Source organism: Macaca thibetana, chromosome 13 (genome assembly GCF_024542745.1).
Source record: "Macaca thibetana thibetana isolate TM-01 chromosome 13, ASM2454274v1, whole genome shotgun sequence".
Taxonomy (NCBI): domain Eukaryota; kingdom Metazoa; phylum Chordata; class Mammalia; order Primates; family Cercopithecidae; genus Macaca; species Macaca thibetana.
The window spans coordinates 89,483,752-89,506,732 of record NC_065590.1 but is presented as its reverse complement, the minus strand read 5'-3'; the positions used below and the strand labels follow the sequence as shown (position 1 = coordinate 89,506,732).

The following is a 22,981-nucleotide window of genomic DNA, read 5'->3' as shown; positions in this document are numbered from 1 at the left end:
CAACCTCCTCCTCCCGGGTTCAAGTAATTCTTGTGCCTCAGCCTCCCGAGTAACGGACTGCAGGCACGTGCTACCACACCTGGCTAACTTTTTTGTATTTTTAGTAGAGATGGGGTTTCACCATGTTAGCCAGGCTGGTCTCAAACTCCTGACCTCAAGAGATCTGCCCGCCTTGGCCTCTCAAAGTGCTGGGATTACAGGCATGAACCACCGTGCCCAGCCTGGAATAATTAAACATTTAAAGATAACACTGACAAATTATTTTTGTAATGTTGTTTAATGTATAAATATATACTTTTTAAGGATTAAACTAAATCTGTTCTTTCTTTAGGACCCACATGTTGACTGTTACACAATGTCAACTATCAAGGGTAAACTAGGTTTGGACAGAGATGCTCTGGTTGGATTAGCAATACTTCTTGGTTGTGATTATCTCCCAAAGGTAAGCTGAAATTGTCATATTTACTTGCTATTCATAAGTCTTTTTCGTACCTTATGTGCTGTATAAATGTGAATATAATATGGCTATATGATTAAAAATTGAATTTAAAATATAATTTCAGGCATAATAAGCTATTCAGTGACTAAAATAATCAGCATTTCAGATGGCACTAAAAAGCTGACTTGTGACACTTAATATTATAAGCAAGAATAGAATAATGTAGTACCACAGCTTGAATCTCAGTAAACTGTTACTCTAGATTAAGAGATTCACATTTATGTTTGACTATCTTTTTAAATAAATATAGGAGTTATTCTTTTCTTGTATTATGCCATTGTTAGTTTCTTTCCCCCTTTTTTCTATTTTTTAGTGTTCTGTATTCTTTGTGCACATGCTCAATGCTATTACTGTTGCTAAGTCATGTGATCATTGGGATAAGCCATTCATATTTCCATGCCTCTCAGCGTTGTGCTGGGTTTTGTTCATGGAAATATTTTATTTATATCTTAAGATGCACAATCTAGTGCTCTGTAACAAATAGGTATAACAGGTGAGTGATGAGTTAAGTATTATGAGAATAATCCCATTTTCTTAAATGTAGTGTTTAAAAATATAAAATGATTGGTATTGTAGATCTTACTATGTAGTTCCCTTATTATGTTCCTACTGATTATTTCTATAGCCTTACAAATCCCTCATTTTACCTCTATTCCCAAGAGAAGTATAAAGAAGAATGACATGTAATTTTTTTTCCATCTAAGCTCAGGAGAAAGGAAAATATAGTAGGATAATAAAATTATTAAGCCTAATTTATAATTTATATCATCAAAGAACTTTTTTTAAACTGTTAGGAAAAGAAAGCAGAAGGAAAGAAACTTTTAAATACCACAAACCATTATTTTGTTGTAATTCTCCTTCTAAAATAGACTATTTCGTAAATAAAATTATATCATAATTAAAATCTATAAACAGCCCAATGTTTAATTTAAGAAAAAATTTGCTGACTTGAACTCACAGAAACCAACTTTAGCTACAGTGGTGTTCAAATTATGTGTTAGCCATAGCTATATTGACCTTTTGTGTTTTTTAAAACCAAAACTGCTATGTGTTTCCATTGTTCTACTTAAAGATTTTTAAGACTATGTACTAACTTGATTTGCCTTCAGAAACTTTAAAGATAAAGCTAATGCTAATACAAGAAGGGTGATATTCAAGATATCTAATAACGTGTATGCCAGACACAGGCAATAGAGATGGAAGAGACTTCTGGGTATCCCTGCTGTGCCATAGACGCTCTTCTTAGTAGCTGGATTCTGGGTATAGGTGGATTGGGAAGTGTTCAGGTTAGATGGGACATTCCTGTGCAGGCAGACACTCAGAATGCTTGGGCAGTAGCTATTTACTAACCAGTTAACATGAGTGTGTCAATCCTAGTGCATACTGGTTAAATAACAGCTCTGCTTATAAGGACATAGTCATACACTTATAGGGGCTGGAAGACTCAGTTTAAATCAGAAATTGTGATAGGAATATACATTAAGGCATATCATTTTTGCATATTGGAAATTCACCCTTTAAATTTTCTTAAGTTTTTAATTTCAAGAGTTAGAACGTTCCTTTGTTCTCTGTTTATGTCTGGGTTTTGGAATATTAAATGTTCATGTAATGAAATGAACTTGCTTTTTCCTGATTACAAACATAGAGTTAGGTTATAGGTTAAATTAAAATATTATCCAAATAATTAACATAGTAAATGAAAGCCCTCTAAAATTATGACCCTGCCTTCCCTAAAATAAACACCATCAGTGTTTATTTTTTATAACTCTGAATTTTAACTCTGAATTTTTTATTTACATAGATATCAGTGTAATTGTCATTTACTTTACAAATCCTGATCATATACACTATTGTGCAGTTTTTGTTTTATGCATAGCAATGTATCTTGCACATGTTTTCCTATCTTTATTTAAGAGTTACCTCATTCTTTCTTTCAGCTGCAGACTCTTCCATTCAATTAATGTACTTTTAACCATTCCTAGTGATTAACATTGGAATTATTTTTTTTCCACTTTCTGAAAGGGAGTCCCTGGAGTTGGAAAAGAGCAAGCATTAAAACTTATACAGATTTTGAAAGGGCAAAGTTTACTTCAGAGGTAACTAATAATTACTTTCTCTTGCAACATTGAACTTTTATTCTTGCTGAACTTAATAATGAATAGTACAAAAAACAATTGTTTCCCAAAAAAGGGTTTTGTATTTTTAAACTGACCTATATTTTGATTTAAGATAATTTATTTTTATTTATTTTGAAATTTTCCAAAGGAAGGATGAGAATACATGTTCTAAGCCGTACTGCATTTTTTTTTTCTTTTTTGGAGACAAGGTCTCACTGTGTTGCCCAGGCTACAGTGCAGTGGCGCAATCACTGCTCACTCCAGTCTCAACCTGCTGGGGTCAAGTGATCCTCCCACTTCAGCCTCCTGAGTAACTGGGACAACAGATATGCACCACTGCGCCCAGCCACCAAACTGCGTTTAAAATATATATATATATTATTTACATTAAACATGTTAATATATTAATTTTTAAAATTTTTTTTGTAGAGATAGGGTCTCCCTATGTTGCCCAGGCTGATCTTGAACTCCTGGGCTCAAGTGATCCCCCGCCTTGGTTTCCCAAAGTGTTAGGATTACATGCGTGAGCCACGGTGCCTAGCCACTATACTGCATTTTAAAAAATCTTATTAGCTCACTAAACACATTTAATACAATATCAAGTGCATTTGGCCGGGCGCGGTGGCTCAAGCCTGTAATCCCAGCACTTTGGGAGGCCGAGACGGGCGGATCACGAGGTCAGGAGATCGAGACCATCCTGGCTGACATGGTGAAACCCCATCTCTACTGAAAAAATACAAAAAACTAGCCGGGCGAGGTGGCGGGCGCCTGTAATCCCAGCTACTCGGGAGGCTGAGGCAGGAGAATGGCGTGAACCCGGGAGGCGGAGCTTGCAGTGAGCTGAGATCCGGCCACTGCACTCCAGCCTGGGCGGCAGAGCAAGACCAAAAAAAAAAAAATATCAAGTGCATTTATGTACGACCATGGGCATTTTGACACTAGCTATTTTAAACCCTTTTACCAACAGGTAAAGATAAACATGACATTAAAATAATTTTGTATTTAATACTTTGATGTTGTATTTTTCTTTCTGTAAATTAAATGTCTGTGGCATGTTGTAAATATTTAATAATAAGCAACATTAATCGAAATCATACTTGACTGGCCTTTGCTTTATAGCTACATATTTAATAATAACATGAATTAATTTAGTCTCTACAGTTTGAGGATTCAGAACAAGATGCAGACTATATAGAAGTTAACAAGCTATGCTATTTACTGTCTCAAAAACACATGAATTATATTTACTGATGAAAGCAGTGCTTTATAAAAATTAATATTAATGATGATAGGTATAGAATCAATAAGAAAGGAAGTAAGACACTGGGAAACTTAAAATAGTCTTGGCCTCCAGCAGGTTCAAGATGGCAAGTGCCTGAAAAGAAATGTTAAGAGGTAAAAATGAAAAAGGAATGACCATGAAAAATACATCGAATCACTGTATTCTTTCCTATGATACTTCTCTTTTAGCTGTAAAACTGTTGATAAATCTTAAGACTTCAATAAATCCATTATTGACATCAGTTATTACTGTGCCAAAGCAAGCAAGAAAATGTATACTTTGGCATGGGGGTGAGTTAAGGAATCATTTGGGAATTGTAAAAAATAATATAAAGAAGGAAAAGCAAGTGAATATAACAACTGGCTAACTCCAGACCATTCTTATTGAAACAGTTTCAGCAAATAAGTGCTGCTGACACTTGAAAATAATAAAATTACATTTATTTTATAATCATCTTTTATTCTGTTTTATATACTGACTTTTCCTGCCAGTTACTTTTAATTTTTGAAGTGCAATTCTTCATCTGGAAGCAATTAATGCTAATTTTTAACAGGCTTGTACTTGGTCTTTGTAGTAAATGTGTTAGAAATTCCAGAAGCTAAATAGTAACTCTTAAGTACCAGATACTGCACAATGACCTGAAGAGATAATTTAGCTTTTTATAAAAACTTCAACTTGTGTGAGTAGAGGAACATAATTCAGAACACATATGTTTTATGATTAATACCTAACCATATCCTTTGTGGCTTTATATAACCTGGAACTTTAGCCAAAAACAAAATTAACTTTTAATTAGTGGAAATCTTTATAGTAATATACATTTTTCTTAAAATCTTTTATGAAGCAGGTAATGTTTTGCTCTATGAACAAGAGATTAAGAAATGATCATTTTAGATGATTTAGCTTTTTGATGCAGTTTTCACCCAGAAGATTAATGTTTTATTTAATTTTCTACATTACTCTTTACCCTTCTTTCTGAGATAGAGAAATGTTCATGATTCTGTTTTGTACTGTGGCACACAGAGATCAAAAGGAGACATTTACAAATCAGTCTACTCACATATTGCTGCCTAACTTAAGATTCTTAAAAAAAAAAAAAAAAAAAAAAAAAAAAAAAAAGGCTGATTGGAGATATATATATATATATATATATATATATATATATTTTTTTTTTTTTTTTTTTTTTAAGAGATACAGATATATAGATATACACACACACATATACTCTCTCTCCTGTCTTGCAGTTCTGCTGTCCTTGGGCCTTGGGGCCACATTTAAAACTTGTGACTGAGGGTTTTCCCATGCTAGGCCAGCAACTTTATCAACCACCCAAGGGAAAATAATTAGGTAGGTGAAAGGGAATAGATGAGCCTGATACTTGAGAACATATCGGTTTTGTGACCTCATTTTTTTTCCTTTTTTTAAAAACCACTTTCTATTAAAGGTTTAATCGGTGGAATGAAACATCTTGTAACTCTAGTCCACAACCGCTAGTCACTAAAAAGCTGGCTCATTGTTCTGTATGTTCCCATCCAGGTAAGGAGACATAGGGAATTGTTATTAGTATCTCATACCTATGTTTTAATTCTTGTTCACATAGTGCTTTTTACATACCAATGCTAATAATACTTTGAAGGGTTTTACATTGTCTTCTCCACTAGATTGGGAATTCCTTGGAGTCAGTTTTGTTATATACACATAGTAGTCAGTAAATGTTTGTTGAAACCAATAATGTGATGTAGATGATAAATATAGGATAACTACAGTTTCAAACCATGATACCAAATTAATTAGATCTTAAAATTATGTTTTCAATATAGAAATCCATTTTAAGAAAAAAATATATACTAATAAGTCTTAGGGAAAATGGAACTGAAACCATTTGTTAATATATTGGTGATTTGTATTTATCCACTTAAAAGATTCTTCATTGTCCTATAATGCATTTTAATTGTGTATGAAGACAGTGACTTAAAACTAATTTCTAATGTTTACTATTGTTGAAAATAGCTTAGATCTTGTTCATTAGTCTTGGTTTAAAAAAAAAAAAAGGTACTGCAGAACACGTACTGGATCAGAAAGGCCTTTCATTCCCAAAAGAGAATAGGATGTCATGTTAACTCATCTTTTAAAAGAAATTCTGCTATATCTAATTGTCTTAATATATTTTTTATTAACATTATTATAGATAAAATCATGGAAGAAAATAAATGTTTTTATAAGTAAGATGCTATTGTATAGTTTTTTGATAACTTACAAATGACAGTTTTAGGTCATATCCAGTATATATGCTCTTACATATTCTCAAGACAATGTTGAAAGTAATCACACTTTCCTTTTAAAGGGAATTCAATTTCCACACCCGTGCCACAGTCATCATTTGTTCATGTTCCAAGGATAGTTTAAAAATAACTGTTACTGAGAGCTAGACACTAGCAGAGGTAATTAACTGCTATATTCTTTTAATACACTCATTAAAGAAACTATTCTATTAGAGCTATTCTATTAAGTAAATAATCTTTTTTTTGCCAATAATTACATTCTAGTTTTTATGCATGTAGCTTCTACTTAAACCAGAAAGTTTTCTGTTGTTGATTATTGTAAATGTGTAATTTCAAATGTCTAATTAACACTTTCAAATAGAAGAATAATTTTTTCTAAAGTGTCATGTGATAGTAATAGTTCAAGATCTACTTGAGCCCAAGAATTACTATGGTGTCTATTACTCTATTCATCCTAAATGTATTGAAACCTTTCTATATGCTAGGTAGTGTGCTAGGCAATATTAATTTTGGAAAATGTAGATACAGGCAAAAAGAATGTATGTGGAAAGTAATTATAAAAGGCAAAAGATATACTTGTTTTGGGTCTCCATAAAGGTTCACCTAAGGATCATGAACGTAATGGATGCAGATTATGTAAAAGTGATAAATACTGTGAGCCACATGACTATGAATACTGCTGCCCTTGTGATTGGCACCGCACAGAACATGATAGGCAACTCAGTGAAGTAGAGAACAATATGAAGAAGTAAGTTTGTTTAAAAACTCATGATTTTTCCTGGCATGACCTATACACATACCTTTGGTTGAATTATTTCCACATAATCTTTCCTCACTTGTCTAGACTAGTCATATGTTTAACAAAACTTTTTTTCATTTCTGTTCGAAAACTTAGCTAACCTAGGAGATAGTAATGTAATAGTTATTCAAAGAGAAGCTTGACTGTTCGGGATACTGTAAATTCACATTTCTTATTAAATGGGAGGAGATTGGCTGAGATGATTTCAGAGTCTAAAATTGTCTGATTATAGTAATAACATATATATAATTTTTTTTTTCAGGAAAGCTTGCAGTTGTGAGGGATTCCCATTCCATGAGGTAATATCCAGTAATTCAACTGTATTAATTGTAGAAACTTTCTTAGAAGTTTAAGTCTCAATTCCTATTTTCTTTTTTCTTGCTAGGTTATTCAAGAATTCCTTTTAAACAAGGATAAATTGGTGAAGGTTATCAGGTACCAAAGACCTGATTTGTTATTGTTTCAGGTATCTGAAAATAAATTCTTGCTTTACCGTATGAAGTTATATGCTGGAAAGATAGGAACAGGTATTCACTCTGATTGGTGTGAGAGGAGGTTTAAACTTAAGACAGGCAGCTCTTATATTTTTTCAGCATTTATTTCTAATCTCTCATTTGCCATACAGTAGCCATACTTTGCACACTATAAGACAAAGTACAGTTATGCTGTTTTAGAAGATGCCTTAATTAGCATACGTGGATATATTGCATCCAAGGATATTTTGGGGGAAGAGGGTTTAATAACAAGAGAATGTCAAGATCAAGTATATAATTATGGAAGGTAGTATCATTTACAAAAAACATTGAGATCTGAAATTAATGATCTAAATTTAAATTTGGACCATATTCCATTTACTGTGTGACCCTGGATGTGTGTTATTCTCAAAATAGAAATAATATTATCTCATGAAGTCACCATGAGGATTAAATGAGATTATATTAACTCCTAATATAGTGGCTAGGGACATGGAGTGGTTCAATAAATTGCAACAGCTGGGTACTTACAAGTATTAATAATGGCAGCCAACATTTATTAGACATTAAAATTTGCTGTTGTGTTTAACGCGTTACATGTAATCTCAGCCTTTATAATCTGTGAACTGGGTTATAATATTTTCACATTACAGATGGTAAAACTGAGGCTAAGAGAGGTTAAGTGAGTTACCCAACATCTAAGAAATATCATCCTGGTGTTCAAACCGAGAGCCTTCACTCTTAATCATTATACAATAATGATTCTTCTTTAGGAGGCTTATTCTTTCTAGAATATTCTCATTGATACTACTTTAACTTATGTTAATTCTAAAGGAAAAATTATTAATATCACCTGGGAGTGCTATTTGTCTCCAAGAGGTAACAAAATCTTGTTTTATTTTTATTATATTTACAGAGATTTACTCTTGAAAAAATGGAGTGGCCCAATCACTATGCATGTGAGAAATTGCTGGTACTTTTGACCCGTTACGACATGATAGAAAGAAAGCTTGGTAGCAGAAACTCTAATCAACTACAGCCAATTCGGTAATGTAAAGAACTGTATGGTGAAGATGGTGTTTTTACTTGAATATCTTATAATTAAAATATTCCTAATATCTTTAAGCTTGTTTTTGTAAAGGTGGAGGAAAGGCCTCCTGGAATATTAAAAGCTTATAATCAGAACAACATAGTAAGTCATGCTTTATCATACGTTTCTACTTCAAACACATAGTAATAATAGATTATAAAAAGAAACAAGCATAAAAGGATATAGCCAGCCTTTATAAGACAACTGTTTCAGTGGACCAGGAAAGGAACAAACGTGTAAAGGTAATGCGGGACCTAAAACTGGTTTTGCAGAGCCTTAAATCTAGAAGCCAGCAGTATCATCCAGGAGATAAATCACTTCAGAGAGAAAAAAAAAAAAAACAGGGACCAAAAGTGCAAGATGTTGATGGAGTCAGGCTTATTTCTTGAAACCCAGTAGGTAGGGTGGAATTTCTCTGTTCCTATCAGGAGATAAGAGGCTGGGGTAGACAATAAAAAACTAACCAAATGCTGCCTGAAACCCAGAAAGCCTACTGGAAATCATTCAAAAAGACAAGAGAGATAGAAGTGAAGACAGATAAAATATAAAAGAATTGAAGAAGAAAGCTTAACATATAAAGAAATACAATATTTTAAAAATCAAAAGTCATGAATTCACTTTAGATTAAGTTTTAAAACAGTCTGACAGGTTTTATGCAAGGGGTGGGTGTGGTTGGCCTTTCAGAATGCTAGAATCCTCAAAAAGATGAAGACATATGTCTGTAAGCAACAGAAGGCAAAATTATAAAAGTGTATGTAAATGGATGGATATAAAAAGTGAACTATTAGCTTAAAAATAGTTGATGAAATAAAAAGCAATAAAGGGGACTCTAGGCTGAACTTGGTCAAAAAAAAATTTGTAATTTGGAAGAGAAATCTTTTCAAAGACTCTCATAAAAAATGCTTAAGAGTAGTTTTGGATTAATTCCTAGAAGCTAATAAAAGAAAAGGTTGAAAAGTAATTTTGAGGCCGGGCGCGGTGGCTCAAGCCTGTAATCCCAGCACTTTGAGAGGCCGAGACGGGCGGATCACGAGGTCAGGAGATCGAGACCATCCTGGCTAACACCGTGAAACCCTGTCTCTACCAAAAAATACAAAAAACTAGCTGGGCGAGGTGGCAGGCGCCTGTAGTCCCAGCTACTCGGGAGGCTGAGGCAGGAGAATGGTGTAAACCCAGGGGGCAGAGCTTGCAGTGAGCTGAGATCCGGCCACTGCACTCCAGCCTGGGCGACAGAGCGAGACTCCGTCCCAAAAAAAAAAAAAAAAAAAAAAAAGAAAAGTAATTTTGAAAAGATGATGTCTGAGAGTTTTCCAAAATTTAAGACAGATAAAGTTATACTCCAAATTATAGTCACAATACATAAAATACCCAAGGCATATTGTAGACATCAACGATAAAAGGAGTATCTTAAAAAGTACCAAACCAATCAGGCAACAATCATCAATGGATGTTAAAACCATTAGATGAAAGATTGCTGGAGAGAAAGGATAGTCACAGTCTCAAGTACCACTCTACAAATTAATTACAAAGGAAAAATGATGTCTTCAAAAGTGGAGGAGTCCAGTGGACGTCAGTTTAACTAAATGATTAATTTCCAATAAAAGGACAATAGTCTGATTTCATATGCTTTCTAATATGTTAAACTGAGAAAGATACCACATTATATAATATTTTTGCCAAAAAAGCTTGAGCTAGGCAGGGCATGGTGGCTTGCACCTGTAATCCTAGCATTTTGGGAGGCTGAGGCCGGTGGATCGACTGAGCTCAGGAGTTCAAGACCCATCTCTTCCAAAAATACAAAAAAGTAGCCAGGCATAGTGGAGAGCACCTGTGATCCCAGCTACTTGGAAGGCTGAGTTGGGAGGATTGCTTGAGCCTGGGAGGTGGAGGTTGCAGTGAGCTGAGATCACACCACTGCACTCCAAACTGTGACAGAGTGAGACCCTGTCTCAAAAAAAAAAAAAAAAGTTTAATCTGTATCTAATCATGAGGAAATACTCTAATGAATCCAAGTGAAAACCATTCTGTGGAGCTATTATGCTGGACTCTTCAAAAATGAAACAAAAAAAATCTAGGTAGTTTTTCTGGATTAAAATAAAGAGACAACACAATTCGAGAAAAATGATCCTGATTGAATTCTGAATTGTTTTTAAGTCATAAAGGACCTTTTTTTAGGACAATTGGGGAAATTTGAATATGGTCTGTATATTGTATCAGTGTTAAACTTCCAGAGTGTGATAGTTTTTTGTGGCAGTGTAGGGAAATACTCTACATAGGCTGCAGTATTTGGGGGCGATGTGCCATGAGATGTGTTTGCAACTAACTTGCAAATGGAGAAAGCAAGTGTGATAAAATGTTAACAATTGATGAATCTCAGTAATAGCATGTGAGTATTCATTGTACTATTTCTGCCACTTTTATAAAGGTTTGAAATTTTTCAGAATAAACAGTTTGCTGGGAACTATCAAAGGAAAAAGATCAACTATCTGATAGCACACATCTTTCATAACAGTAATAGATGCCAGAAGATGCTGGAGTGATGTTTCAAAGTACCGAGTAAAAATAATTTACAACCTTGAAATCATTAAAACATCATTCATAGGAAAAGCGTTTTTAAACATATGAAGACTAAGAGAGTTTACCACTCATAAACCTTCCTTAAAAGTGCTGTTAAAGGGCTGGGCGTGGTGGCTTATGCCTGGATCAGCAGCACTTTGGGAGGCCAAAGCAGGCGGATCACTTGAGGCCACGGGTTCTAGACCATTCTGGCCAATGTAGCAAAAACCCCTCTCTACTATAAATACAAAACATTAGCTGGGCGTGGTGGCACACGCCTGTAATCCCATCTACTTGGGATGCTGAGGCACAAGATCTCTTGAACCCAGGAGGCAGAGGTTACAGTGAGCTGAGATGGCATCACTGCACTCCAGCCTGGGCAAACACAGCAAGACTCAAAGAAAAGGATAATTTCTTTTTTAAAGTGTTGTTAAAGGATATACGTCAGCAAGAAAAAAAATGAACACAGAGGGAAGATGTGAATTACAAGAAACAGTGGTCAGCCCAGGAATTGATTGAAACATATTTGGATAATTTAATAAACTGACTAGAAAAAATTATATATATAAATATTTGTATAGTATGTAATGATTAATACATGATGATGATGATGATAAGCCAAAACTCCCAAAGTATGCATTCAAACACCTGCTAGAAATATAATCTGTCTTCCAAACCAGCACAATTAAAATAAGAAAGTAAAACTATCAAACCAAAAGAATACAGAAAGAAGGAAGGTGGAAGGAACAAAGAAAAAGCTGGTGACAAAGTAAGATGCATGAATGAATCCAGCAGCTATATCAGTAATCACCAAAAATGTAAGCAGATTAAACTCACATATTAAAAGACGTATTATATTGGATAAGTAAATAAAACTCAGCAATATTCAGCTTATAAGGTACATGTAGAATAATACTACACAGAATTTGAAAATAAAAGAGATTTAAGAACAGTTAGTAGGAAAATACTGTACTTACCAAAGTAATATAACAAACTAAAGCAAAAATCATTATTGTGGAAGTGAGGAACACTGCATAATAAGGTAAGAAACAATTGACTTAGAAGATCTAATAATAATAAACTCTATGTACCTAACAATATTATCTTTTGAATAAACTAGTCAAAGGACTAGGCAGTAATTCCTTTAAATGTTTTTACCTGGGGGGAAAAAAAAAAACTATGGAAATTATTCAGGTTACAAATGGAAAATTTCCAAATATCTTTTGCAATTAGACTTCATTAAATGAATTTGTTTTTCAGAATTGTTAAGACTCGAATCAGAAATGGAGTTCATTGTTTTGAAATAGAATGGGAAAAGCCTGGTATGTATTCACTTTAAGCAAAATATTCCATTTATAATATTTGACCATGTATGTCTAGTAAATATTGTACGTGTGTGTGAAAAATAAAGATGAAACCCATCATATGCACCACAGGTTGATTTCATAGTTTGCCTGTGTTATTTTAGATAGGTTTTGACTAATAGTAAACATGATAAACTTTGATTTTATTTTAATGTCCTAATTTGACATTTCTTTTGTAATGTTTAAGGAAGTAATGCTGAAATAATTTTTATTTATATTTCTCAAATATGCTTTTACAAATGCTCTGGTCATTCAATGTCATGTATAAGTCCATCTGAAAAAATTGAGATTGCTAAAAAACCCCTGGGATACACTTCCTTTCCTTTTTTTTTTAACCCTGCTTAGTTTTCAGTGGGAATTTTTTATTGTCAAATTATTCTTATTTTTGCTACAGGTAGAATTACAGGGAACTCTGAATTAGCTCCCAAACTGGAGATAGTGAAACACAGATAATTTAAAATGGAAAATGACACCAAGTTGATTTCTGTTTGGCTTTGAAATTAAACTGTATGATCATATTTGAGAGAACAGGTTTGTCCAATGAAAGTTTAAACTGTAGGTAACTTTGAAGAATGAAATTACAGAGAATTAGATAAATCATTCCAAGCAGTAAGAGGAAGATAGAATGTTGAAGAATTTTGAAAAGTATTTAGAAACAGTTACACCGACCAGTATATTTTCAGGAAAGAAAATGATATTAATTCAGTTTGGCAATGCATCTCTCCTGTCAAGAACTGAGGATCAGATACCCATTTTCACTGATCCTCGTGGGAGCTATTACAGGAGAAAATGTACTCCAAGCTAGTTTAACTAAGGAACACTTTTAAAATCACTCATTCTCTTTGTTTCTGCTTTAAACTTATCAGTATATTCTTTATAATTTGGCTTATTTTATAGTTTTGCCCACATATAAACCCAAGAATCTAGTGTACTATCTGTAAATACACTGTACTGTAAATTTACATATGAACATTTTTATTTTCATTTATTAATTACTTGTAAGTCCAGTTAGATTGGGCTTGAGACATTGATACCCTCTGAAACAACAATCTGGGAAGTAGTAATACTTTTTTTTTTTTTTTTTTCTTGAGACGGAGTCTTGCTCTGTTGCCCAGGCTGGAGAGTGCAGTGGCACCATCTTGGCTCACAGCAACTTCTGCCTCCTGGGCTTAAGTGATTCTCCTGCCTCAGCCTCCCGAGTAGGTGGGGTTACAGGCACCTGCCATCACGCCTGGCTAATTTTTGTATTTGTAGTAGAGATGGAGGTTTGCCATTTTGGCCTGGCTGGTCTCGAACTCCTGACCTCAGGTGTTCCACCCGCTTCGGCCTCCCAAAGTGCTGGGATTACAGACGTGAGCCACTGCGTCCGGCCTGGAAAGTAGTAATGCTTTTGATGACCCTTTCAGTTGTGTTCTTTTCAGAAGCCATCACTAAAGAAAGCTGATGTTGAGTTTAAGGAAGCTATTTCATTTCTTACCTGGAATTTTAACACTTACTTAACTGAATTAAACCAACTAACCTTACCTAAACAAAGTTTTCTATTCTTTCAGCTACTGCTACCATCTCAGAATAAGAGAATTTAAAGTTCTAATTTAGAAAGAATCTCCAGCTATTGCCAGGCAAAAAGAAAATAAATTATGTACTGCTATCAACAGATTGTTAGAATATAGGTGTTATAAAGCAAGATTTGCAGTGAATAGTTCATTTGTGAATGACTTATTTTACCTGGTAAACCTAGTTACCTGGAAAGATTGAAGTTGTTTTTTTGTTTTTTTTTTTTTTTTTTTTTTTTAGATGGAGTTTTGCTCTTGTTGCCCAGGCTGGAGTGCAGTGGTGCGATCTCGGCTCACTGCAACCTCCACCTCCCGGGTTCAAGTGATTCTCTTGCCTCAGCCTCCCGAGTAGCTGGGATTACAGGCACATGCCAGCACGCCCAGCTAATTTTTGTATTTTCAGTAGAGATGGGGTTTCACCATGTTGGTCAGGCTGGACTCGTGTTGGTCAGGCTGGTCTCGAATTCCTGACTTCATGATCTGCCTGCCTTGGCTTCCCAAAGTGCTGGATTACAGGTGTGAGCCACCAAGCCTGGCCAACTGGATTTTTTAAAAATGTGTAATTAAGGATGCTTTGCTGTATTTTTAATCTTTTAGAACATTATGCTATGGAAGATAAACAACATGGAGAATTTGCTCTGCTAACAATAGAAGAAGAATCATTGTTTGAAGCAGCATATCCTGAGATCGTTGCTATTTACCAAAAACAAAAGTTAGAAATTAAAGGGAAGAAACAAAAACGTAAGTTTTGGGTTTGACAGCTATTTATGCCACATGCAAATGTTATAGAAGAGCCACCTCTTCTGTTTGAATCTACTCTGTCTAAATTTTACTGAAAAATCTATAAAATCAAGAGTCAAGAATTATATTCTTCCTTGTCTTCACATACTTTCTTTTAAAGCTGAAAAGCCAGGAATAAAACATTCTGCTCTACTAACTTAACCAATTGGTAATAATAATAGTTATACTGACCAATTGGTCAGCAGCTACTGTTTATAGCATATTCGGGTTTTAAATACATTTTCTTCATTTCCCAGAACTCAGTGAGGGAAACAGCTCAATTGTTTTCAGAGGGAAATATTTTATAATCTAGGAATGCACTGAGACCAAAAAAAGCCAAAAAAATTCATATAGATTTCTCTCTGAACTGTTTATTTATTTGTTTTTACCCAAGTTAAAGCAAAGAAAATAAATGTTGATTATATGTATTTTTTTTTTCAGGTATTAAGCCTAAAGAAAATAATTTGCCAGAACCAGATGAAGTAATGAGCTTTCAGTCACACATGACTTTAAAACCCACATGTGAAATCTTTCATAAGCAGAATTCCAAGTTAAAGTTGGGGATTTCCCCTGATTCTGCATTACCACAGGAATCTATATCTGCCTCGCTGAATAGCTTGCTTTTACCTAAAACTACTCCATGTTTGAATGTACAAGAACAGTTCTTGTCTTCTCCAAGACCTTTGGCTATACAGATTAAAGCTGTCAGTAAGTCTCTAATTTCAGAATCTAGTCAACCCAGTACCTCATCTCGTAATATATCTGTGATTGCTGATCTACACTTGAGCACTATTGACTGGGAAGGTACATCTTTTAGTACTTCTCCAGCTATTCAAAGGAATACTTTTTCTCACGGTTTAAAATCAGAAGTTGAATCAGAGCTATCAGCCATCCCTGGTGGCTTTGAAAATATCCCAGAACAACTGTCATGTGAATCAGAAAGGTATACTGCAAACATACAGAAAGTGTTGGATGAGGATTCTGATAGGATTAGTCCTGAAGAGCATCTACTTTCTGGCATTACTGATTTATGTCTTCAGGATTTGCCTTTAAAGGAACGAATATTTATAAAATCATCATATCCTCAGGATAGTCTACAACCAGATGTCAACCTGAAAACTTTGTCCATACTTAGTATAAAAGAACCTTATATTGCTAACAGTGGTTCTGATTGTACATCACATCTTTCAAAGGATCTTCCAGGAATTCCCTTGCAAAATGAATCCAGAAACTCTAAAGTTCTAAAAGGAGACCAGCTGCTTCAGGAAAACTATAAAGTCAATACTTCTGCACCTTATTCTATCAGTAACACAGTAGTAAAGACCTGCAATGTTAGACCACCAAATACTGCTTTAGATCATAGTAGAAAAGTTGATATGCAAACCACTCAGAAAATTTTAATGAAGAAGAGTGTTTGCCTTAACAGACATTCCTCTGATGAACAAAGTGCCCCAGTGTTTGGGAGAGCTAAGTACACAACTCAAAGAATGAAGCACAGTTCTCAAAAGCAAAATACAACGCAGTTCAAAGAAAGTGGCCATAACAAGTTGGGTAGCCCTAAGATACATATTAAAGAAAGTGAACAGTGTGTCAGATCTTATAAAACAGCTGAAAATGAAGAAAGCTGTTTCCCAGATTCAGCAAAAAGTTCTTTGAGTTCTCTACAATGTCATAAGAAAGAAACCAACTCTGTTACTTGTTTGGATAGTCCTCTTCCTTTACGCCAGAGATTAAAACTAAGATTCCAAAGCACTTGAAAGGAACTTTAAAACACTTAAGTATAACTTATTATTTTAGTTCTTCAGCAATAGCAGAGACAGAGGGAAGGTATCTATTTCATGTGTGGTAAAAATTTTAATGTTCTCTATGTCATGAAACACCATTTTAATCAAAATTGTGATTTTAAAAATGTCACCTAAAACTCGGGTTTTAAAAGATCCTCTGTATTGAAAACTTCTGATAATGCATGTCATTATTATGTCCTTATTATTCCTTAATTGTGGTTTTAAAATATTGGTATAGTACTTGACAGAGTAAATGCTTCATCTCTTTGTTCATTTTTACTTTTTCTTCCACAAGCCTCTAAAGTATTTATATTCCAGCTTGTTCCCAAGAGGATAATTCTTTATACTTCTCTGCATTCTTTTAAGGCCTTGCAAGGTCTTCCGTTATAACTCTCTTTCCTAAGAGTTATTTTCTCCCTAAGTGTGAAGATACCTTTAGTGTGCTCTTCCACATTGGAAGGCCTTGGAAGTCTTCCATTATAACTCTTTGCTGAGAGTTATATTCTCCCTCAGTGTGAAGCTACCTTTAGTGTGCTCTTCCACTTTTGGTGTCTTAGTCTCTTTTTTGAGGGGCAAAAAGAAAAGGAGAGAAGATGTCAGTATGTTTAGTAAAAATCATGCTTGTAATGGCTGAATAAACTGAGCAAAGCCCAGAAGTTCACACGTATATCAAGTGGAAGAAGATTTGAAAATCAAATGTATTTCTAATCCAAAAGGATTAGAAACTTGCCCAGGATCACATAGCTAACTAATAATCCTGTGGGAATCAGTTTTCTTGCCTGCTAATTTTTTTATTTTTCTATTTTTTCCTTCTGTATCACTTTTCCCCCTTTTGTTTTAAATCTATGCAATATTGACTTTAATACCACCAAATATTAAATCTTGCATTAATTTAGGTCGCACTCAAAAATTCTAGAGAAGTATCCAGATTGAAGAGGAAAATTGTCTCTGCAGATGACAAGATTGTATGTATCAAAAATTCTAAGAAATCTACTAGAAAACTATTAAAACTGATAAAATGAGTTCATCAAGGTTGTAGAATACAAGACCAATTGTGCAATGATCATTGTATTTTGTTTGTGTTTGTTTGTTTGTTTTTTGAGACGGAGTCTCACTCTGTTGTCAAGACTGGGGTGTAGTGGCGCCGTCTTGGCTCACTGCAACCTCTGCCTCCCAGGTTCACACGATTCTCGTGCCTCAGCCACCTGAGTAGCAGGAATTACAGGTGTGTGCCACCATGCCTGGCTAATTTTTAGTATTTTTAGTAGAGATGGGATTTTCCCATGTTGGTCAGGCTAGTCAACTCCTAGCCTCAAGGATCCACCCATCTCGGCCTCCCAGAGTACTGGGATTACAGGTGTGAGCCACCATACCCAGCCTTAACTGTATTTCTGTACACCTCTAAATAAATGGAAATACATTCCATGTTGATGAATCAGAAGACATAAGATGACAATACTCCCCAAACTGATCTACAGGTTAAATGTAATTCCTATTAATTCCAGCTGGTTTCTTTGCTGATTATAAAATTCATATGGAAATTTCAGAAACACAAGAAGAATCTCGAAAAAATTTGAATGACTCACCTTCCTGATTTTAAGTATATAAACTACAGTAATGAAGAATGTGTTGTACTGGTATAAAGGTAGACGTATAGGTCAACATAGATCAATGGCATAGAATTGAGAGTTCAGAAAAAAGCCCTCACATTTATGGTCAGTTGATTTTAAACCAGAGTGCCAAGACAATTCAATGGGAAAACAAAACTGTCTTTGAACCAACTGTCTTCTGGATCTATTGGATATCTACGTAAAAAAGAATGACATTTGATTCCTACTTCACATGATATTTAAAAAGTAACTTAAAATGGATCAAGGACCTAAATGTAAGAGCTACAGCTATAAAACAGAAGAAAACATAGACATAAGTCTGTGACTTTGGATTAGGCAAGGATTTCTTAAATACACCCAAAACATAGGCAACAAAAGAAAATACACAAAGTGGACTTCATCAAAACTAAAAACTTGTTTGAAATGACACCATCAAGAAAGTGAAAAGACAGCCTACAGAATGGGAGAAAATATTTGCAAATCATAAATGTGGTAAGGGACTTGTATCTTAGAGGGATGTATATAAAGAACTCATAACTCAGTTATAAAAAGACAACTTCAAAATGGGCAAAATAACAGGCATTTCTCCAAAGAAGAAATACAAATGGCCAATAAGCACATTTAAAATTGTTCAGTACTATTAGTCATCAGGAAATTGCAAATCAAAGCCACAAGACGCCCAATAGAATGTCTGCAATCAAAAAGATAATAACTAGTATTGATGAGGATGTGGAGAAATTGGAATTCTCATAACATGCTGGTAGGAATGTAAAATGGGGCAGCCACTTTGGAAAAACTCTGGTATTCAGATGGTTAAATGTAGAGTTAATATCCAGCAGTTCCACTCCCAGGTATATACCCAAGAGAAATGAAAACATACATCCACATAAAAACCTGTGCACAAATGTCCATAGCGTCATTATTCATAATAGCCAAAAAGTGGAAACAATCCCAATTCCAGAATGAGGAAGGGGAAAAACTAATGTGTATTAGCTATACCGTGTGCTAAGCATTCAACTAGATTCTTTACAAACCTTGTATCGTCTCAACAGCTTTTTAAGGACTGTATTGCAATGTTTTGTATATTCAGAGAAAAAAATCGTTGCTAAAACATTCTTCCAAGGTTCTGCTTATTTTGATTTGTTCAGTCGTGGCTGTGATAGTTTAGGACCATCTAGACCAGGTAAATAAAATATCTAGAGGCATTCTTGAGATTGTATGAGGTGAAAATAACAATTAGTTGGGAGTGGCCAGTCTAGGTTCATTTTGCTATATAGCTCAGGTGTCCCCAGGCTGTGGACAGGTACCAGTCCATGACCTGTCAGGACGGCCTGCACAGCAGGTGGTGAGCGGCATGCAAGCAAGAATCACCGCCTGAGCTCTGCCTCCTGTCAGATCAGCAGTGGCATTAGATTCTCATAGGAGCACGAACCTTTATTGTGAACTACACATGCAAGGATCTAGTTTGCGCACTCCTACTGAGAATCTAATGTCTGATGATACGAGGTGGAACAGTTTCATCCCACAGCCATCTCACCCGCATCGTCCATAAAAAAATTGTTTTCCATGAAAGTGGTCCTTGGTGCCGGAAAGGGTGGGGACCGCTGATACAGCTAAACAGGCGTAAGTGTAAAATTATACTTTCTCCTCCTCAAGTTCTCTGTTTTCATTGTCCACGCTATACCAATTCTTTTTAAAGCATTCCATGTTCTTGTTCCTTGGTGTGGTCATGTTACCGCTTGTTTATCAAATTTTACCAGTTGCTGCTGACGTATTTGCTAACCACTTCATTGTCTTGTTGAGGATGCCTTGCTTCCCTTTGAAATACTCTGCCAAAGATCTGCCTCCAGCTGCTAGGATCCTGTAATTGGCTTCTTTCTGATGGCTCCATCCTAAGGCCCTGCTCTGGCCTAACTACTTTGGGCTTTGTGTAATCAATCTTAAGTTCTTGGCGGTTTTTCTTTTAGATTTTTTTTTTTTTTTTCTGTATAAAATCTCTATCGGGCGATGCATGGTGGCTCATGCCTGTAATCCCAGCACTCTGGGAGGCTGAGGTGGGTGGATTGCTTGAGGCCAAGAGTTCAAGACCAGCCGGGCCAACATGGCAAAACCTCGTCTCTACTAAAAATACAAAAATCAGTGGGGCCTGGTGGTGTGCATCTGTACTCCCAGCTACTCAGGAGGCTGAGGCAGGAGAATCACTTGAACCTAGGAGGCAGCGGTTGCAGTGAGCTGAGATGGTGCCACTGCACTCCAGGATGGGTGAAAAAGTGTCTCAAAAAAATTAAAATTTAAATTAAAAAATATATAATCTCCGTCTTCTACATTTTATAATGAGGACTGTACTTTTTCCTTTTGGGTAGCATGGCTTGAGCGATCTTGTCAGGCATACCTAGCTTCAGATTCTTTTCTGCTAACAGATTTTCTCTGAGACCCTGGAGACATTTTCTGACTTTTCTGAGACTCACTTATTCAAATGTTTATGTGACAGGCATTGTGCTGGGCCCTGGAGATAACAGTGATCAATGGTATCCTATAAGGTTGTTTTGGTATCTGTCAAGTCGCTGCCACCATTGACACATTGTACGGACTCAGTCAATGGTAGCTGTGTCCGGTACCATCATTTGGAAAGAGCACTATCAGATTTTGGATTCAAATTGAATGCAGCCAAGCACTGCCTTTTGGTAAAAATGTGGACACAGTAACGCTAGCAGGAGGCAGTGTGAGGGTGGGAGATGTGTTTTCAGAAGAAGGAAACTCTAGCATCATCACACAAGGGATCCTAATGTGGCATTTGAGCTACTGGGAAAAAAAATGTGCTTGCTTAAATATAATTTGGTAACTAATATTCATCTGATCACCTATCACATTTTTGAGCACCCACTTTGAGCAAGGTTCTTAGGCTTTTCTATGTATAACAGCCAGCTGGAGGCCCAGTAAGTTTAAAATTTTTCTAGGTCACTCAACTAGAAAAGGTTAAAGCTGGGACTAGAACTCAGATCTCCTAATTCGTGAGTGAAAACGATTCTCTGTATTTATGTTTCCACACGTCATTCAGTTCTTGACTCAAATATCATCTCAGAGTCCTAATCTTTTTATCTCCTGACATTATAAATGTTGAGTTTAGGGTTTTGTTTTTTTTTTTTTTTTCATTGTTTCCCAAACTAGAATGCAGACTTGATGAGGCCAGGGATTAAGTCCTTTCTGTTCACAGAATTCTGGAACAGTGTTTGGCACAGTAACTGCTAGATGCATGAATGACAATTCTGCACAACCTGCCAGCCATGGAGCCTGTACCAGCAGTGGCTGCACTTAACCTTGCAGAATCTGGTCTTAGTACTTCAGCATGGCTCACAAGGCTGAGGCAGCCTGGCCCCAACTTGTCTTTTCAGCTTCATGCATTCATAGTCATGAACCTTGGCTCTAGCCACCTAAGACCATTTGTTATTCCCTGCACGGATGTCTGCCTGAAATGCTTGCTGCTAAGGCTAGATAAACCTCATCTGTTAAGGACCAGCTCACATGTCATAACTTTCTAATCCCAAGCCGAATTAATTGCTCTATATGTGTCCCCAAAGAAATTACCCATACATTCATCATAGTATTTATCACATTCATTCATTCATTCCACAAATACTAGCTGATGCCTACCATGTAGGAGGCACAATATTCCTTGTTTAAAAATGCCTCTATCTCTCCCTCGGATAAGACTAAGATCTCTTTGAGCACAGTAATCAAATCATTTCTGTTCACTTCCCCCCCCCCACCCCCCAGATGCCTGCCCAGGGTTTGACTCTTCTGCCTCACCAACTGTTTTATTTACCCATCGAGATTCAGTGTAAACATGGTCTTCTCTAAAAAAGGCTTCTGTTGCTTCTCTGGATCGCTGCTAGTCCCCATAGACTTCTAAAATATTACCTGTCTATAGTTTGGTGTTGGGTTACATTTTTTGTTGTCCACACCAGACTATGAACATTCTCAGGGCAGAGAAACCATATTGTACTTCTGAATCTATAGCACCCAGCAGAGGGATTGGCACAGAAAGTGTCCAGTGAGGCCGGGCATGGGGGCTCACACCTATAATCTCAGCACTTTGGGAGGCCGAGACAGGCGATTGCCTGAGATCAGGAGTTCGAGACCAACCTGGCCAACGTGGTGAAACCCCATCTCTACAAAAAATACAAAAATTAGCCGGGCGTGGTGGTGGGCACCTGTAATCCCAGCTACTTGGGAGACTGAGACAAGAGAATCACTTGAACCCGGGAGGCAGAGGTTGCAGTGAGCTGAGACTGTGCCATTTCACTCTAGCCTGGGCAAGAAGAGCGAAACTGTCTCAACAAAAGAAAAAAGAAAGTGTTAAGTGAATGGGTGCTGATTGACTGGTGGTGATTTCAGGGTCTTAGTTCTAAATTTCTCTGTGGAGAGAGACCAAATCTAACTGGGTGGATTAGCTTGATACCTAGTCACCTTTAGCCACCTTAAGATGCCCTGCCAAGATGCTTGCTTTTCTGAAGGTGAAGAGTCTAAATCAACTGCTGTTCCTGTTCTGCTGGTAGCACTTAGGGTAAAACAGCTTAAATAGTATTACTGAAGGCAGTCTCCTTTCATCTATGTATTAACGTGGCAATGTTTATCACCTTCTTAGCCAAGCAAAGCTTTTATCAGGCTCAGCTAACAGCTTGCATTAGCCTCTTTCAGGAACTTGCCACATTGCCTGTAAACTGACATGCTGCAGAGTCAGCCCCACCAATTGTCCAAAACGGTGGGACTCTTTTTGATGATTTCAAAATAG

General features: G+C 35.9%; 1 protein-coding gene and 1 long non-coding RNA gene across 5 annotated transcripts in view; one reads left to right on the top strand and one right to left on the bottom strand.

Annotated features, from left to right (window-relative positions):
• The window catches only part of GEN1 (GEN1 Holliday junction 5' flap endonuclease), a 31,989-nt gene extending 12,595 nt beyond the window's left edge, over window positions 1-19,394 (top strand). For all 4 annotated transcript variants that reach the window (XM_050754274.1, XM_050754276.1, XM_050754275.1 and 1 more), the window contains 10 exons: window positions 332-442; window positions 2,522-2,595; window positions 5,343-5,434; window positions 6,778-6,928; window positions 7,242-7,278; window positions 7,365-7,445; window positions 8,369-8,499; window positions 12,359-12,420; window positions 14,613-14,756; window positions 15,237-19,394. In XM_050754274.1, coding sequence (XP_050610231.1) covers window positions 332-442; window positions 2,522-2,595; window positions 5,343-5,434; window positions 6,778-6,928; window positions 7,242-7,278; window positions 7,365-7,445; window positions 8,369-8,499; window positions 12,359-12,420; window positions 14,613-14,756; window positions 15,237-16,552 — 2,199 coding nt within the window. In that variant the 3' untranslated portion in view covers window positions 16,553-19,394. The remainder of the gene's footprint in view (window positions 1-331; window positions 443-2,521; window positions 2,596-5,342; window positions 5,435-6,777; window positions 6,929-7,241; window positions 7,279-7,364; window positions 7,446-8,368; window positions 8,500-12,358; window positions 12,421-14,612; window positions 14,757-15,236) is intronic.
• Window positions 1-22,981, bottom strand: part of LOC126933970 (uncharacterized) — a 36,400-nt gene that overhangs the window by 1,263 nt on the left and 12,156 nt on the right. The window contains exon 2 of the long non-coding RNA XR_007718796.1: window positions 2,420-2,528. This is a non-coding gene — a long non-coding RNA (uncharacterized LOC126933970). The remainder of the gene's footprint in view (window positions 1-2,419; window positions 2,529-22,981) is intronic.